Source organism: Tamandua tetradactyla, chromosome X (genome assembly GCF_023851605.1).
Source record: "Tamandua tetradactyla isolate mTamTet1 chromosome X, mTamTet1.pri, whole genome shotgun sequence".
Taxonomy (NCBI): Eukaryota; Metazoa; Chordata; class Mammalia; order Pilosa; family Myrmecophagidae; genus Tamandua; species Tamandua tetradactyla.
The window spans coordinates 59126767-59146932 of record NC_135353.1 but is presented as its reverse complement, the minus strand read 5'-3'; the positions used below and the strand labels follow the sequence as shown (position 1 = coordinate 59146932).

Genomic DNA, 20166 nt, shown 5'->3' with positions numbered 1-20166 from the left:
ATTTTTAAACATTAATGGTTTCTGAAATTCTTGCACTTTAAAATGAATTATTTGTTTCTTATTTAGGAAGTTGCCTGGGTAGAAAAATGTTCTGGCATTGCTGTGTTATGATTTTGCTTTGCTGATTTTTATCACTTTTTGCTCCGTTATGTTACAGTGACTTTTCCTTTCTTTATTGTAATTTATAAAAGTAAATTATAATGGCTCTGATCAAACAGACTACTTGAGCTCCTTTTGGATTCTGAATTGAAAACAAGGTCTCCTGTGCATTTGTGTAACATCAGTAGATGGCAGCACATACTCTCCTGTGAAGGATAATGGGTATTGAGAATGCTGTTTTATATGAATCGCAGTTAAATTCAGAAGCAAAATCTCACCAAAATGGTTGTCTTTTTGTAATCCTCATGAAGAGATTTATTTCCATTCTTTTTACCCCACATACCATGGAAATTAAGGTGGAATAATTTACTACCATAAAGCCTCATTAACTGAACCCTGCCAATGAGAATTGGTCATAATTCAGAAAGTGGCTTGGGCTGAAGTTTATTTACATTTTCTCAGTCTATGGAAAGAGTTTGCTCAGCAACTTAATAGTATAACTTTCTTAGAAGACTATAAACTATCGTTTATAAACGGCTTAATAAAACTATGGTCTCAAGAGACTTTAAATTGGTCATTTCATTATACACACACACACACACACACACATGCACATATATATCTGAGCCCTTACCCATTAATAGCTGGCTTGAATAAGATGAATGCTCTCAGTAATGAAGAAATCTGTTAAATAATTTGAAAAATGAAATAACAACTCAGGAACTCAGGAATCATTGAATTAGTGGCATTCTATAACTATATCTCAAATAAAGTAACAATCTCCACCCCCTCATCTTAAATTATGGGGCACTTACAAAAGGAAATGCTTAATTTTATTTCATTTTAATTCAACATTTACTGAGTACCTGATATATATATTTTTCAAACCCAACATTTTTTTTATTATTGTGAAAAATAACATGTATACAGAAAAGCATAAATTTCAAAACATGCTGCAACAATAAGTTATATAACAGATTTCAGAGTTTAGTATGGGTTACAGTTCCACAATTTTAGGTTTTTTCTTCTACCTGCTCCAAGGCACTGGAGCCTAAAAGAAATACCAATATAATGATTCAGCAGTCATACTCATTCGTTAAATCCTATCTTCTCTGTGATAATTCTACCCTCTCCTTTGATCCTTCTCCCAATCTTTAGGGGTATTTGGACCATGCTCATTCTAACTTTCATGTTGTAAAGGGCTGTTGATAATATGGGATGGGGAATGGAATTAGTTGATGTTCTGGAGAGGCTGACCCCTCTGGGCTTCAGGACTTATTTGGCCTAGGAACCCATATGGATGTTGTAGGTTTCTGGAAATAATCAGAGTGCATGGAACCTTTGTAGTACCTCAGATAGAACCCTAGATATTCTTTAGGGTTGGCAGGAATGTTTTTGGTTGAGTGTTGGCAAACCATGGTAAATAGCAATATCTAGCTGAAGCTTGCATATGAGTACCTTCCAGAATAGCCTCTAGACTCTATTTGTACACTCTCAGCCACAGAAATTTTGTAACATTTCTTTTCCCCCATTTGGTCAGGAAAGCATTGTTGATCCCATGGTGCAGGGCCAGGCTCATCCCTGGGAATCAGGTCTCACACAGTTAGGGAGACTTTCACCCCTGGATCTCATGTCCCATGGAATAGAGAGGGTAATGATTTTACTTGCAGATTTTTGGCTTAGAGAGAGAGAGAGAGGGGCCACATCTAAACAACAGAAGAGGTCCTCTGGAAGTAATTCTTAGACATAACTATATGTAGGCTTAGCATCTCTTCTACATAAATAAGCTTCATGAGAGCAAGCTTCAAGATCAAGGGCTTGGCCAGTTGACTTGGGAGTCCTTAATGTTTGAGACAGTATCAGGAGTTTCCCCAGTGGTAAAGTTTAATAGTATTTTTTCTCCTGTCCATCAAGGGACTTTGCCAATACTTTTTTACTATCTGCTTAACATACTCTGGGATGTATTGATGTATTACATTAAGCTATACAGAATTATGAGCCCTCATTCCCATTCAACAAACCCAATGTATTTTTAATGGGTGGATCCAGCATCTCTGCACTTTAATATAATGATTATTACACAATTCACAGTTAAGAGATGTCTAAGTATAATGCTGGCCTTGGGAAACTGGGACTCATAAACTCAAGGACTAAGAATGCTTGATAGAATTTCACCATTCAGGAAATGTACAGGCATTTAGAACTTTGGTCTATTAACCCAACAGCCAATAACTGAGAAGTGCCCTTGAACTGAGGGAATAAATAATTGGGAGAAGAAGTACAGGATACTTGCAAAACAAATAACTTGATGCTGAGGGCTGACCTTTACTGGCAGGCCACTCCTCCATCATAAAGAGATCCAATCCCCAAAGAGGCTAATCTGAGGATTTCTGTGAACCACTACGAAAGTCTTGCTGGCTGCACAGGTTGGTCAGAGAGAGAAGGCAGCAGTTGCCTGGTAGCAGTCTTAGAGTACCTGATATATTTTACACTGTGTGAGACACTGAGGATACTGGGGTGAATAAAATGTTTTTTGTGTCCTTAAGAAATTTACAGTCTGAAAGGAGATGTCAAATAGATATAGCTATATTATGCATTTACGACACAGAGAGGGTAAAAGCCAGGATGAGACAGAGAGGGAGAGAAAGTTCAGTATTAGTACAAAGAAGGAGAGTTATTAATTTTATCCAAAAGGATTAGAGAAGACTATCTAGAAGAGGAAGCATCTAACTTGCATTTTGAATGGCAAGAAAGGAATTTTCCTGGAAGAAAAACTAGGAAGGATATTACAGGCAGAAAATAGATGAACAGAAGGCATGAAGGCACAAACGAGTATGTTGTGTTCTGGGAACTCTTAATTTGTTCAGTGTTGCTTGAATATAAAATTGCAGCTGGAGTTGTAGTACAGGAAGGTGAACTGTTAAGCAGAAACTGATCCTGAACTACAATTAGTAGTAGACAAGATCAGAGAAGGAAGCAGGAACCAGACGGTAAGGAACCTGGCATTCCATGCCAAGCAGTTTTACCTTTACCCTGTGGGTTGAGGAACCATCAAGGAATTCTGAACCGGAGAATCATTTGGTCCCGTTTGCATGTTAAAGCATTCTAACAGAAATGTCGAGCCTGGACTGGAGTGGGCAGAATCAGGAAGCAGAGACTCCAACTAGGAGGCTGTTGAAATAGTTCAGCCAAAAGATAATGTGAACCCAACTAAAGCAGTGGTAATGAGAAAGGGACAAGTTCAAAAGGTATTTAGGAGGTTAAAGGGATCAATGCTCAGAACTTGGTGCACAAGTGCATGTATGGAGTTTGGGTAAGAGATGAGTCAAATATTACTCCCAGATTTCTAACTTGGGCTACTGGGTGAATGATTGGCAGTACCGCAGACTGAGATTGGGGATACAGGGGAAAAAGTATTATAACAACCTATATATCAGCCAAGTCTTAATTAGCTTAACTGACACATGGGCTTTTGTTACAAAAAAAAAAAAAGAAAGAACACATACACAAAATGGAAAGGATAAAACAGAAGAGGAGAGGAATAACTTGAATTTGGATTGGTTAGGTAGAATCCAGATGGTGCTTCTATGCTAGAAAGGTCTTTTATGCTAGACTAAAGAATGTAGACTTGACCCTCTAGTGAGGAGGAACTTTTGAGGAATTATTTATAATGAAGAGCCATGGTAAAATTTGCTTTTCAGAAAAATTCGTACTGGAATAGGGTGACCATCCCTCTCAAGGCTACCCAGGACAATCTCAGGTTGTGAAGTATTGTGGTTACCCTATTCCAAAGGCATTGTGGAAGAGGAATTAGAGAAGGGGGAGTCTAGAGGAAGGCCATGACTGGCATAATTGTCTGGGCAAGGGATATTGGAATAAACTGAACAATGGCTGTGATCAGGGCATGGAAAGGATGAGATGAATAGGAGTGAAAATTTCAGAGTGGAATCTATAGACCTTCTCTCAATTAGTTCATATATGTGATTTTTTTTTTTTTACCTATTATCTCTAAACTTCCTTGAGGGGCCATATGTTATATAAGACATAACTCAAAGGTAGTAGGACTGATATATTTTATCTAAAAAAAAGAAGGGAGGGAGGAACAGAGACATCAAAATGATGCCCTGCATCTTCTTGAGAAACTGTAGCCTTGCTGTCATGGTGCTGCCACGTTGGACTTTTCTGGATGTATGTGAGCACGTTGAAGAGCCAGTGTCACTTCTTGTAGATTTATTCTGAATGGTATCAAGTATTCATACTCTGAGTGGTAGGTTTGAATTTTTGAAATAGCAAAAGCAACATTTATCTTTAGAGTCAAACATGATAAATGCATGGTTTTCTTTGTGTGGCTTATAAACTTACTCGAAAATGTTTGGAGCACTCTACAGAAACAAACTAGATTAGCAGTTGCAGAAGGGGTGGGGTGGGAATCCAACAGGAAATGTGGAGTGACTGCTAACAGGTACATGGTTTCTTTTTAGGATGCTGAACATATTCTAAAATTAGATCACCATAAAGGTTGCACAACTCTGTAAATATACTAAATACCTTGAATTGTACACTTTAAATGGTTGAACTTTATGGTATGCAAATTATAACTCAATAAAAGTGTTTGGAACACTAAAATGGTCCTAGGTTTAGGGATGTATGCTTCTGTTTGTTTGTTTTTGTATGCCGTGTGGCAGGGATCACATTTCATTATTTTTCTGTGTGAGTATCCTGTTATTGCAGCACCATTTGTTGAATTTTGATTGTTTTTTTCTTTCTTTGTTTGCTTGTTTGTTTGTTTTTTGGGAAGTGCATGGGCTGGGAATCAAACCCGGGTCTCCCTCATAGCAAGTGAGAATTCTACCACTGAACTACCCTTGTACCCCCAGGATGTATGTTTTTTAAAATTCATGGGCTCATTATTTTATGCTCAAACTTTGTTCTTCATTAAACACATCCCAATCCCCCATCACCCTTTGCACAGTATGGGTGCATATAATTTCTCAATAGATAATTGTCAAGTAGAATTAAATGTGGTGTTGTGTTCAACTTTTCTCTAAATAAGATAACATAGTGATTTTATTACATAGTGTGCAAGTTATTATATGTTTTTATCTCCTAATAGACAGTATCATTTTATGGGAGCTTTTTATAAATATTGGGTTGTAGCCTGTTATTTTTGTTTCCCTATCATCGACAATTTTGAGTATAAGCAGCATGGGTCATTACTACCACTTTAATTAATATATTACTATTAATTACTTTAATCTAAAGTGTCATTTTACATATACATTGTAGATATCATGTGGTCTAAATTTTATTTGTCATTGACTCTGGCATCTTAATTTTCATTAAAAGGAAATAAATCAATCCATTTCAATTTTCTCTCTTTCTTTCACCTCCACCTTCTCTCTCAGGAAGCATCGTGAGTGTTGGTGATCCAAAGAAAAAATACACAAGATTCGAAAAAATTGGTCAAGGGTAAGTGATTGTTATTTGAAATATCATAAGATGAGCATCAGCAGCAAACATTAAAATTTAATAACAGCTTGGATTTCTGATAAACTATGCTTCTCATTTCCTGAATTATATTCATGTTTTGCATTTTCAACATTGGCCCTTCCAGCTGGTGGACAGACTGCTAATTAACCTAGGAGCACATCCTGCTGAAGTCTGCATTGTTGTTGGACTGACAGTGAATTTTGTAGGGACATTTTGATCCCATCTACTTAAAAGATTCAAACTGATTTCTCTTGTAAAACAGTAAGGTTGTAGAAACACTAGCTTTTTGAAAATCGCCTTTTTCTTTCTTCCCCTATATCTCTATGGATATTATGGCTGAAATCCTATTTTATTGTCAAACTTTGGAAAGTGACAGAGTCAAAGTTGGGAAAGTCTTTATTGAATCATCCAGAAATTGGCAGAGTTGTCTACCTTAAGAATAAGAAAACAAATCTATAATCCCTTACTGACCCAGTACATAATATTCACCTAGCATGCTTATTAAAAATAAAGATTCCCAGGCCCCATTGCCAGAGACTTTGAATAAGTAGTCTGGAGTGGTGCTCAGGAATCTGAATTTTTGAAAAATTCCTCAGATAATCCTGATCATCAACTATGCATGGAAACCTTGGAGCAAGATCATTCACTAGAGCTAAAGGTGAGAGTCACTGGTTTTTCAAGTCAGCTGTTATTACACATGTCTCTCAGGCCTCCATGTGAAACAAAGAGGGAGGGCCAGAATAGGCCATAACATTTGTAACAGGGAAAAGTTTTTGTTAAAGAAAGAGTGTCTTTAAGGAATGTCCATAAATAGGAAAATGAGACAAAATATTGAGGTATACCAGCTACTGTATGCCAGGAACCAAGATGACACCCCAGAGGTCACCTGGCTGAAATGAGGGGCTGGGAGGGAGGGATACAGGTAAAGTGCCTGCAAAAGTATATTAGCCCATCAGTCATTAGAGTCTAGTTATTGTATAATCAGGGAACTTAGGATTTCTTCAAATATTTCACTGTTTTTCCTGGGATTCTGAAGAGTATATATTATGTATAAGCCTATTTTTTTTTACTTTTTATTGTAAAATATAACATATATACCAAAAAGCAATAAATTTCCAAGTACATTTTAACGAGTAGCTATAGAACAGATTTTAAAGTTTGGTGTGGGTTATAGTTCCACGAGTTTTCATTTTGTCCTTCTAGCTGCTCTAAGACATGAGACTAAAAGAAATATCAATATAATGATTCAGCAATCATACTAATTTGTTAAATCCTATCTTCTCTGTTATACTCCAATTTCTCTTTTTTCTTTTTTGTGAAAAATAACATACATACGAAAAAGCCATACATTTCAAAGTACATTGTAACAATCAGTTGTAAAACAGATTTCAGAGTTTGGTATGGGTTGCAATTCCAAAATTCTATGTTCTTACTTCTAGCTGCTCTGAAATACTGGAGACAAAAAGAAATATCAATATAATTATTCAGCAATCATGCTCATTTGAACTCTACCTTCATCATACCCTACCTTCTCTGTATAACTCCACCATCTATGTTGATCTTTCTACCACTTTAGGGGTATTTGAGCTATGCTAGTTCTAATTTTTTCATGTTGGAAGGGCTGTCAATAATATGGGGTAGGAGATGAAGCTAGCTGATGTTGTAGAGAGGCTGGGCCCTCTAGGTTTCAGGACCTATCTGGTCCAGGGACCCATCTGGAGGTTGTAGGTTTCTGGAAAGTTACCCTAGCACATGGAACCTTTGTAGCATCCTACATAATAACCTAGGTGCTCTTTAGGATGGGCAGGAATGATTTATGGTTGGGGTTTGGCAAGTTATGGTAGTTAGAAATGTCTAACAGAAACTTACATGAGTGACCTCCAGAGTAGCCTCGTGACACTACTTGAACTCTCTCAGCCACTGATTACCTTATTTGTTATACTTCTTTTCCTTCTTTTTGTCAGGAAGGCATTGACAGTGCCAAGGCTGGGCTCATCCCTAGGAGTCATCTCCCATGCCACCAGGGAGACTTTCACCCCTGGTTGTCATGTCCCACATAGTGGGGAGGGTAATGATTACACTTGCAGAGTTCAGCTTAGAGAGTGAGAGAGAGGCCACATCTGAACAACAAAAGAAGTCCTCTGGAAGTAACTCTTAGGCATACCTATAGGTAGGCTAAGCTTTTCCCCTATATACAATAAGCTTTACAAGAGCAAGCTTCAAGATCAAGGGCTTGGCCTATTGATTTGGGTGTCCCTAATGTTTGACACAGTATCAGGGGTTTCCCCGGTGGTAAAGTTTAATAGTTCCATATATTTTTTCCTGTCCCTCAAGGGACTTTGCCAATACGTTTTGATTTTCTACTTACTATATTCTAGGATGTATCCAGGCATTACCTGAAGCTATACAGGATTAAAGGCCCTGTTTCTTATTCTGGGCTCCCTGTGTTTCAGTTGTTCAAATGAGCTATACAGACATGTTGAGTTAGATTATTTGTAACAGAAAATTTAGGTTCTGAACAAAATACGTATTTCTTCCTTTGGTCTCAAACAGTAAGTGAAGTTCTAAAATACAGACAATGCCTTTCTTACCCTTGTATTTAGAATCACCTTAATTCCGACTTGATCGTCTTTGTTCTTATCTGTGTATACCAGGTTGTACATATTTACAGCAGCCTCTCAAAATCCAGAAATAACAATTACCACTCTGGACTAAATGTGATTGCTATAAGAGCTTACAATGTAGGGTCCAGTTTTCTTATAAGTATTTTCTAAATGAAACCATAAAATATTTGCTCCTTTGTTTCTGGCTTATACCCAAATGTTCCACCCGTTCATTCCTATCATTGCATGCCTCACAACTTCGTTCCTTTTTGTAGCAACACAATGTTGATCATATGTGTTCACCAATCTATTTCTCAGTCAGTGCATCCTTCAGCACCCGCATTCATTAGGCATCATGTATAATGTCCAAAGTCAACAGTCCATCAACTCTCTCAATTTTAGACAATTTTCATTGTTTCCAAGAGAAAAATAACTGATAAACACACCCTCACCAAATAGAAAATCCAAACCTCCCCCTAACTCTTGTCCTTCCCTCCATTATGCACCCCTGGTATTGCTGCCACACTGTTGAGATTTTCCTGGTGAACATAGCCCATAGAATGCAATAAGCAGTTTCCCCCATACCCCCAAATTATACACTCTTTGTACCCGATTCATACCTTAGCAGTAGCTCATGCAATAACTTATTTGTATTGGTAGTCTAAATTGGTGTGACGCATGAGTCTATACAACCCCTTTTAATCATGTTCACCTTCAATATGGTATTATTACTTACAGACCCACTAGTGAACCACCTTCACTTCTATCTATTCCCTTACAATTAAGTTCAACCTCATTAGCTAACTGTTCACCCATCTCAAACTTCTGTGTATCTCTAGATCCCCTATATTCTGTATTATAAGCCTCCAGTTTTACCTGTAAGTTTGACTATTTTTTTTATGATTTTTGTATTTTTCCTGCTGGCTTTTGTACTAAAGCTTTTTTTAAAATTTCAAACTTCTCTTGGGAAATAAGAGACAGCATTTATTACATAATTAGGCTAGAGGGTCTGAGGTGGCACTTAGGGGGACTATTCCTGGTGGGAATCAAGGTGAGAAGACCTTAAATGGAGGCAGAAACTCAGGGAGAAACTCCCTAGGGGCCTCTTACCTCCTAACAGATCAAGTGGTATTTATGCCCAATACTCTACATCAGTGCTGTCCAATAGAACTTTCTGTGGTGATGGAAATGTTCTCTTTCTGGGATTTTCAATATGGTAGCCACCAGCCATATGTGGCTGTCAAGTACTTGAAATGTGTCTAGTTCAAATGAGGAACTTAATTTGAACAGAAACAAAGGAGCAAATATTTTATGGTTTCATTTAGAAAATACTTATAAGAAAACTGGACCCTACATTGTAAGCTCTTATAGCAATCACATTTAGTCCAGAGTGGTAATTGTTATTTCTGGATTTTGAGAGGCTGCTGTAAATATGTACAACCTGGTATACACAGATAAGAACAAAGACGATCAAGTCGAAATACATACCAATTTATTCTTCCAGTGAAAACCATCATAGAGCTGCTGCATTTGAGCATTCCAGGAGGCTAAAATATATACCTATTTGTGTTTTGCTTCTTTCACTGGTGCTCTCACTTGTTCACACAAAAAAAGTTTGTGGTCACTGTGGTCCTCATAGCTCCCTAGGGGCCTCTTACCTCCTAACAGATCAAGTGGTATCTATGCCCAATACTCTACATCAGTGCTGTCCAATAGAACTTTCTGTGGTGATGGAAATGTTCTCTTTCTGGGATTTTCAATATGGTAGCCACCAGCCATATGTGGCTGTCAAGTACTTGAAATGTGTCTAGTTCAAATGAGGAACTTAATTTATTTGAATTCATTTACTTGTTCTGCAAACATGTGTTGAGCACCAACTATGTGCTTGGCACTAGGCTAAAGTGCTAGAGAAATAGAGACAGAGAATAATGGTGTGGGTCCCCAAGGAGTTTACAGCCTACAGTGATAAGTGCTTGAAAGAGGGCTCAGTAGGGTACAAAGAGAACATTGAGGCAAGCCAACTCAATTCACTTGAATGCAGAATTGGACTGGCTATCTTTAGCTGTCATTTTTCACCTGAAGTTTTCCTTCTTAAACTCTGGTGGACTGGATGTTTTACTTAAGTAAGGAAGCTGTACCTTCCCAACTTCACATGTCAACCTCAACTTAATTTCTTCCTGCTCAAAAGGAGGTTGCAAAAAGGCAATATTATGTACAGAGGGGGCTTTGAAAAACAAAGGAGTCTTTTATTAGATTTTATTTTATCATGGTTGGGTCTCTAGTGGATCTAACAATAAAAAAGGATACACATCTACTTAGGAGTAGCCCTCCAGATCTTTGCTGTCCAATCAGGTGGCAATGAGCCACATGTGGCTATTATGAGTGCTTGAAATGTGGCCAGTCCAAATAGAAATGTGCTTTAAGTCAAAACACACAACCATTTCAAAAACTTATTATGGCAAAAAGAATGTAAAATATATCATTAGTAATTTTCATATTTTTTTTGGTTTGCTAAAGCTGCCAGAATGCAATGTACCAGAAATGAAACAGCTTTTATAAAGGGGATTTATTAAGTTACAAGTTTGCAGGTCTAAGGCCATAAAAATATCCAAACTAAGGCATCCAGAGAAATATACCTTGATGCAAGAAAGGCCCAAGTCTGTCACATGGGTAGGCATGTGGCTGGCATTTGCTGGTCCTTGTTCCTGTTTCCACTGCTTCCAGCTTTTGATTCCAGTGGCTTCCTCTCTAAGCATCTATGGGCCTTCACTTAGTTTCTCCAGGTCAAAACTCTGCATTTTGGCCTACTTAGCATCTCATGAGAAGGCACACAGTGATATCTGCTGTGCTCTGCATCTCCAAACATCCGTGTCTAGGCAGCTTGCTCTTTCTGTTGGCACTCCAAGCATCTCCAATTATCTTTGACTATGTTGGCTTTGGGCTTGCTCTAAAATGCTTCCCCTTCTAAAGGGTTCCAGTAAACTAATCAAGACCCACCTTAAATGGGTGGAGTCACACATCCGTCTAGTCAAAAGGTCATACCCACAATTGGATATGTCACGTCTCCTTGGAAGCAATCCAATCAAAAGGTCATGCCAACAACTGGCACACCAAAACCCCACAGAAGTAATCCAATCAAAGTTTCTGCCCTAAACCGTGGGTCTGCCCCCACAAGATTGAATTAAGAAAGAATGCATGGCTTTTCTAGGGTACATAACAATTTCAAAGCAACACGTTCTACCCTCTGGACCCCAGAAATACGTGTTTTTTCCATATACAAATTACATTCACTTCATCACAATATTACAAAAGCCTTAAACTATTTCAGTAACAGTTCAAATACAATACCAAGTCAAAAATATTACAAAATCACATCAAAGTCAGTTATAGGCATGGTCTGTTCTAAGGCAAAAATTTACATTCTGGATTTTGACCTGTGAAACTCAGAACAAGATATCTGCTGCCAATATACAGGAGGAACACTCATATGATACATGTTCGCTTTGCCATAGGGAGAAAATGAATGGAAAACAGGGGTCAAAGGTCCCAAACAGTTCCTATAACCAGCAGGGCAAACTCCACTAAATTTCAAAGTCTGAGAGTCACTTATCCTTGGCGTGTGTTAGAGCTTCAGTCCCACCCTCTCTAAGGGCTTACGCAGTTTTTCACCTTCTCCAATACCTGAGGTAGCAACACTCTTCCTAAGTAGTGAAACAGAAGGCCCACCCTCTGCTTCTGGGGCAAACTCACTCTCTCCACATGTATGAGTGGGTCCACTCTCCTAGCCCAAGACTTCCTGGCTCCAGACCTTAGCATCCATGGTTTTGACTCTGAAATAATTTTTCCTTTAATTTGTCCCTTTTCTGTCCCTTTTAGTTCAGACTGGCAATAGTTCTGTTTATGCATGTCTCACAAGAAACTTGCTAGTTTTCCATGCAGTATATACAGAACATACCCATCAGATAATAGGACCTGCCATAAATATTCAACTCCATTTCCAATTTTGGCTTGTCCTGTAATGCCTGGCTGGTTCAATGTTTGGGTAAATCCTCACGTGGAGCACTATTCTTTGGTGTCTGACTTTGTGAAAGCCCAGAATTTTCTAGACCATCAATTTCTGGTTTCTTTATACCCAAGCATTCAGTTCTTAGCTTATCCCTTTCCTGTCTCATTTCACAATAAACTACAAGGAAAAACCATTCTGTGCTTGCCACACTTAATTTGGAAATCTCTTCAGCCATGAATCTCAGTTTGTGACTTTTAAATTCTCCTTTCCATCTAACACAGTACTTAATTTTGCCAAATTCTCTGCCACTTTAAAACAAGGATTGTCTTCCTTCCAGTTTGCAATAACACATGCATCATTTCTATCTAAGTCCTCATTGGAAGCATCTTTAGCATCCGTATTTCTAACCAACAGTCTCTTCAGAGCATTCTAGGCCCTTCCTTTTATGCTCCTCACAATTCTTCCAAAACCTTCCCCTTATCCATGTAAAAAGTGATTCCAAGAAGTTTGGTATCTGCAATATGCAGCACCCCACTTTTCTGGTATCAAAATCTGTTTTGGTTTGCTAATGCTGCCAAATGCTTTATACCAGAAATGGCTTAAGTTTATAGTTCTAAAGCCATAACAATGTCCAAAGTAAGGCATCCATAAAAAGATACTTTGACTCAAGAAAAGCTGAATGCATCCAGGATTTCTCTGTCAGCTGAGAAGGCATGTGGCTGGCATCTGAGATTTTTGTTCCTGGTTTGTTGCTCTGTGCTTCAGATTCCAGTGGATTCCTCTCTAAGCATCTGTGGGCCTGCACTCAGCTTCTCTGGGGCAAAAACTTTAGGTTCTGGCTTGTTTAACATCTCGTGGGAAGGTACATGATGACATCTGCTGGTCTCTTTGCATCTCCAAATGTCCATGTCTAGGTGTCTACTCTCTCTGTCAGCGCTCCAAGCATCTCCAATTATCTGCATCAGTGTCGGCTGTGGACTCTGTAAAGTATTTCCCCTTTTAAGGGACTCCAGTAAACTATCAAAACCAACCTTGAATGGGTGGTCACATCTCCATCTAGTGAAAAGGTCACACCCACAATTGGATGTGTCAGATCTCCATGTAAGCAATCTGATCAAAAGGTCACACCCACAGCTGGCCATACTACATCTCTGCGAAAATAATCCAGTCAAGGCTTCTGCCCTGGGTGGTGGGCTGGCACCCACAAGGTTGGATTAGGAAAGAAAACATGGCTTTTCTGGAGTATATAAAAATTTCAAACCCGCACAATACTGATTACATGTTGAAGTGATGAGTTTTCATATATTAGGTTAAATAAAATATACTATTAAAATTATTTTTACCTTGAAAACATTTATTCATATAGCTGCTAGAACATTTTAAATATAGCTCACATTGTAATTCTGTTGGGCAGCACTGCTTTAGTTGTAGTTTTTAAGGGGAGCTATTGATTTATTTACTCATAGAGTGTTTTTTTTCCATGATTTTGGGTGTGGTGAGGTGTGATAGATGGTAAGATTTTGTTTTTGTTGTTTTGTTCTCACTATTATTTCCACCAAGATTTGTCTGAGCCCAAAATGGCATTGCATTTAAAAAGGAAAAAAGGAAGTAATGGTGTCAGATATCACCCAGGTGTCAGGTACTGAAGCAACATCAGTTTCTCCAAGAGGGAGGATTAGGCTGCCAAGCAATTTTGCATACCAGAGAGAACCCCCTCCTGGCTGTTATTTATGTTTCTGACCTCTAAAGATGCAAAAGGAAAGTTCATTCTTTTTCACATACCTTTAGAAAGATTTTATAGTCTAAAATGAAAAATCAAGGCAGAAATCCTGCTTGCCTTTACAGAAAGTTCAATTTTAAATCCCAGCAAGTTCATCAATATTTTAAAGAATGAAGAAACCAAGAGAAAATTCACTCATAGGCCCCTCAGTTTTTTAATAAGTTTTCAGAGGTAGGGGCTCTATTTTATTCCTCCTTTTGTCTCCTTTAGCTTTTGCACTTAGTAGGCCCTTAAAAACCATTTTGTACAATTAAGATCAACAACACCAAAGGGTTCACTTGGCCTAACTGAAAGACCTACAGAGCTTCCCTTGCCTCCCCCATTTCTTTTTTGCCTTGATAAATAGTTGTTGAATTAGTGAAAATGTTTGCCTTTCTAGCTCTCCCTTCCTACTGTCCTCGGTCTCTTTTCACTCGTGTATATGCATGTCTATATTGCTCGCTCTGTCTCTGTCTCTCTCTCTCTTTTTTTTCAGAGTGTTTTCATCTCTGTTTCTCCTAATGTCATGGTCTCCTATATCATATCTGATTCTTTATCCTTTGGGTATTTGTATGTGTTGCACATCTGTTTTTTTCATGTATGTTAGCTTCACCTTCTACTATCCATTTTTACTCCCCACAACCAAAATGGTCATAATATAAAATTTAGATGTGCGGGTTTTTTATATACCTTTGAAGATATAACCTAGTAACTTAAATCTGTTGATTTACTGTAATTTTATCATTTATTTAATTGACTAACTGTAATTTTTCAGAAAATAAAATTTTTGCTCTCTGTTCTTTATTTTTAAAGTGAATGAGAAGAATATTGATTTTTTTCCATTATATTATAAAACCAATTAAATTTACTTTCTATTTACTTAAATGGCTCTGAATTTATTTTCCATGAATTATTGACCTATGTGCTCTCAATATAAAGAGTGATTGTTTTCTTTTCATTAATCTTTTTTTTTATTGTTTTGCTTTACCTATTGTTACAGTGATATTCAAAATTGTGTCAGTAGTCTTTTGGTGCTAGGAATAATCTGTCCCAGTGTTCCATTTTTACTTCCATGGAGCCCAGCAGTTCACTCTTGGGGGTTGAATTAGAGAGGAACCCCTCCGTTAATCACAGTTGTCTGTTTGGGAAACTAAATTTTTCCAGTAAGCGTTTTTGTCATCCCAGCATTCAGGCCTGAAGCCAAAGAGTTGTGCTCCATCTTCCATAAATCAGGTTCAGAATTGCATGTCTATTCATTTGAGGCCATAACTGAATTAAAGGCAAAAAATGGTATTTTTTTCTCTGTTTGCTATAAAAAGTGTTCTATAATTGGCCACTAGATCCAGACATTTTGAGCAGATGTATATAAAGTTTAAAAAGGAAAGAAAGAAAAAAGACCAGGTATCCCAAATTCTTTTTCTTTAACTCAACAGCATGAGTTTGTCAGAAATATATCTGATGGAGACATAAGAATCTTTACTCTAAGATAGTTACATAAAGGGGCTTGTTTAATAAATGGGCTATAGTGAGACAACAAAACTATGAACAGTATAATTCAAAATTTTCGTATGGCTCCTTAACATCACTGCTTTTAGAATCACTAAAGCCCCTCCCCCCCTTATTTTGTATGCTGTATGTCAGGGTCACATTCCATTCTTTTTCCACGTGAGTACCCTGTTATTGCAGCACCATTTGTTGATTTTTTTTGTTTGGTTGATTTTTTGTTTGTTCGTTTTGTTTGTTTGTTTGTTTGTTTGGAGGTGAAGTGCATGGGCTAGGAATCAAACCTGGGACGCCCACTAGCAGATGAGAATTCTACCATTGAACTAACCTTGCAGCCCCTAGAGCCTCAGTAATGCTGCTAATGATATTTGTAAACCACACATTTACTGTAGTGTGGTATTTTTATATATACTGAGGAGAGGTAGTAGGGGCTTTAGAGTTGAGCTTTAGTGCAAGAGGGGAGTCTTCCAAACAGCGTAGGGTATAGTAAGATGTAAGACATCGATGGAAAAAGCTGTAATATATTACATTCCTGATGTAATCTTGCTGCCATGCTATGTTATCAATAGCTCAATAATAATAATAAAGACTACCACAAAAAAAAACAGTTTTCTAAATATCTTACTCCCATGGAGTAAGATTTGTATAAAATCTCTGAGATACGATATTTTTTAATCTACCTATGAGTCTGTTCTCGGTATTTTATCCCTAGTCACAGTTATCCGTTCATATAGCATTAAGATGATTGTGTTCTGAATCTGTTCTGTAGGTATATATTTAACTTTTTTATTGTATAATATAACATATATACAAAGCAAAGAAAGCAAAAAGCAATAGTTTTCAAAGCACTCTTCAACACGTAGTTACAGGACAGATCTCAGAGTTTATCATGGGCTACCATACAATCCTCCCAGATTTTTCCTTCTAGCTGCTCCAGAATATAGGAGGCTAGAGGGCTTAAATATTTTTTTGTCATCACAATCAACTTTCTTCTTTTTTTGTGTGAAAAATAACATATATACAAAAAAGCAATAAATTTCAAGGCACAGCACCACAATTAGTTGTAGAACATATTTCAGAGTTTGGCATGGGTTACAATTCTACAAATTTAGGGTTTTACTTCTAGCTACTGAAGATACTAGAGACTAAAAGAGATATCAACTTAATGATTCAGCAATCATATTCATTTGTTCAATCCTGTCTTCTCTGTATAACTCCACCATCGCCTTTGATCTGTCCATCCCTCTCTTTAGGAGTGTTTGGGCTATGGTCATTCTAACTTTTTCATGTTGGAAGTGTCTGTCAGTATTATGGGGTAGGAGATGGAACTATCTGATGTTCTGGAGAGGGTGGGCCCTCTAGGTTTCAGGACTTATCTGGACCAGGGACCCATCTGGAGGTTGTAGGTTTCTGAAAAGTTACTCTAGTGCATGGAACCCTTGTGGAACTTATATATTGCCCTAGGTGTATTTGGCTGGAATGAATCTATTGGGGTTTGGCAGATTATGATAGGTAGCAGTGTCTAACTGCAGCTTGCATAAGAGCAATCTCCAGAGTAGTCTTTCAACTCTGTTTGAAGTCTCTCTGCCACTTATACTTTATTTGTTACACTTCTTTTCCCCGTTTTGGTCAGGATGGAATTGTTGCTCTCCCGGGGCCAGGGCTGGTCTCATCTCTGGGAGTCATCTCCCATGCCTCCAGGGAGATTTTCACCCCTGGATGTCATGTCCCACATAGTGAGGAGGGCAATGATTTCACTTTCAGGGTTGGCCTTAGAGAAAGTGAGAGCACATCTGAGCGACAAAGAAGATCCTCCAGAAATAACTCTTAGGCATACTGATAGGTAGGCTAAGCTTCTCTGTTACCTGCATAAATTTCACAAGAGTAAGCCTCACAATCAAGGGCTTGGCCTATTGATATGAGTGTCCCTAAAATTTGACACAAGTATCAGGGGATTCCCTGATGGTAAAGTTAAATAGTCCCATATTTTTTCTCCTAACCCTCAAGGAACCTTGCCAATACTTTTTTTTTTTTTCCATTTTTTTTTTATTAATTAAAAAAAGAATTAACAAAACAATTAGAAATCATTCCGATCTACATGTACAATCAGTAATTCTTAATAACATCACATAGTTGCATATTCATCATTTCTTAGTACATTTGCATCAATTTAGAAAAAGAAATAAAAAGACAACAGAATAAGAATTAAAACAATAATAGAAAGAAAAAAAAACAAAAAAAACAAAAACAAAAAACCTATACCTCACATGCAGCTTCATTCAGTGTTTTAATATAATTGCATTACAATTGGGTAGTATTGTGCTGTCCATTTCTGAGTTTTTATATCCAGTCCCGTTGTACAGTCTGTATCCCTTCATCTCCAATTATCCCTTCTCTTTTTTTTTTTTTTAATTAACGGAAAAAAAGAAATTAACCCAACATTTAGAGATCATACCATTCTACACATGCAATCATTAATTCTTAACATCATCACATAGATGCATGATCATCATTTCTTAGTACATTTGCATTGGTTTAGAAGAACTAGCAACATAACCGAAAAAGATATAGAATGTTAATATAGAGAAAAAAATAAAAGTAATAATAGTAAAATCAAAACAAAACAAAACAAAACAAAACAAAAGCCTATAGCTCAGATGCAGCTTCATTCAGTGTTTTAACATGATTACTTTACAATTAGGTATTATTGTGCTGTCCATTTTTGAGTTTTTGTATCTAGTCCTGTTGCACAGTCTGTATCCCTTCAGCTTCAATTACCCATTGTCTTACCCTGTTTCTAACTCCTGCTGAACTCTGTTACCAATGACATATTTCAAGTTTATTCTCGAATGTCCGTTCACATCAGTGGGACCATACAGTATTTGTCCTTTAGTTTTTGGCTGGATTCACTCAGCATAATATTCTCTAGGTCCATCCATGTTATTACATGGTTCATAAGTTTATCTTGTCTTAAAGCTGAATCCATTCTGCCATTCTATGTCTTTTGATTGGGAAATTCAGTCCATTAACTTTTAGTGTTATTACTGTTTGGATAATATTTTCCTCTACCATTTTGGCTTTTGTATTATATATATCATATCTGATTTTCCTTCTTTCTACACTTTACTCCATACCTCTCTCTTCTGTCTTTTCGTATCTGACTCTAGTGCTCCCTTTAGTATTTCTTGCAGAGCTGGTCTCTTGGTCACAAATTCTCTCAGTGACTTTTTGTCTATAAATGTTTTAATTTCTCCTTCATTTTTGAAGGACAATTTTGCTGGATATAGGAGTCTTGGTTGGCAGTTTTTCTCTTTTAGTGATTTAAATATATCATCCCACTGTCTTCTAGCTTCCATGGTTTCTGCTGAGAAATCTACACATAGTCTTATTGGGTTTCCCTTGTATGTGACAGATTGTTTTTCTCTTGCTGCTTTCAAGATCCTCTCTTTCTCTTTGACCTCTGACATTCTAACTAGTAAATGTCTTGGAGAACGCCTATTTGGGTCTATTCTCTTTGGGGTGCGCTGCACTTCTTGGATCTGTATATTTAGGTCTTTCATAAGAGTTGGGAAATTTTCAGTGATAATTTCTTCCATTAGTTTTTCTCCTCCTTTTCCCTTCTCTTCTCCTTCTGGGACACCCACAACACGTATATTTGTGCGCTTCATATTGTCATTCAGTTCCCTGATTCCCTGCTCAAGTTTTTCCATTCTTTTCCCTATAGTTTCTGTTTCTTTTTGGAATTCAGTTGTTCCATCCTCCAGTTCACTAATTGTAGCTTCTGTCTCTTTAGATCTACCATTGTAGGTATCCACTGTTTTTTCCATTTTTTCTTCTTTGTCCTTCACTCCCACAAGTTCTGTGATTTGTTTTTTCAGATTTTCTATTTCTTCTTTTTGTTCAGCCCATATCTTCTTCATGTCCTCCCTCAATTTATTGATTTGGTTTTTGAAGAGTTTTTCCATTTCTGTTCGTATATTCAGCATTAGTTGTCTCAGCTCCTGTATCTCATTTGAACTATTGGTTTGTTCCTTTGATTGGGCCATATCTTCAATTTTCCGAGCGTCATCCATTATTTTCTGCTGGTGTCTGGGCATTTGATCAGATCTCCCTGGGTGTGGGACCCAGCTGGTTGAAAGGTTTTTCTGTGGAATCTCTGGGCTCTGTTTTTCTTTTCCTGCCCAGTAGGTGGCGCTCGTGGCGGTCGTTTGTCTGCGGGGCAGTCGGCCCGGGAAACCGCGCGTGGAGGCGGGGGTCGCTGGCCGTGGCTTGGGGGAGTGCCGGTCCAAATTGCCCAGCTGGCCCGAGACGCCAAGCGTGACGGGAGGGCCCCGCTATCCAATGTTCCCAGTCAGACCGGGGAGCCACGTGCGTGGAGGGGACCCCAGACGCCAGTCACCCCAGCCGGGAAAACGTGCACCCCTCGGGTATCTCACAGCAGTGGATTCTCCCTACCCGTTCAGCCGTTCCAGAATGGGGTACGCTGTCTTTTTTGGTCTCTGTCGTGACTCCGGGAGCTGTTTTGTATTGTTTCTGTTTCTTTAGTTGCTTTTCTGGAGGAGGAACTAAGACCCGTGCGTCTTACTAAGCCGCCATCTTCTCCGGAAGTCGCCAATACTTTTTGATCATCTGCTTAATGTATTCTAGGATGTATCCAGGCATTACAGTAAGTTATATGGATTAAAGGACCTCTTTCTTATTCTGGG

General features: G+C 38.0%; 1 protein-coding gene across 2 annotated transcripts in view; it reads left to right on the top strand.

The window, feature by feature from the left end:
• The window catches only part of PAK3 (p21 (RAC1) activated kinase 3), a 138128-nt gene that overhangs the window by 74547 nt on the left and 43415 nt on the right, over positions 1-20166 (top strand). For both annotated transcript variants that reach the window (XM_077146063.1, XM_077146064.1), the window contains one exon: positions 5505-5568. In XM_077146063.1, the coding sequence (XP_077002178.1) occupies positions 5505-5568 (64 nt within the window). The remainder of the gene's footprint in view (positions 1-5504; positions 5569-20166) is intronic.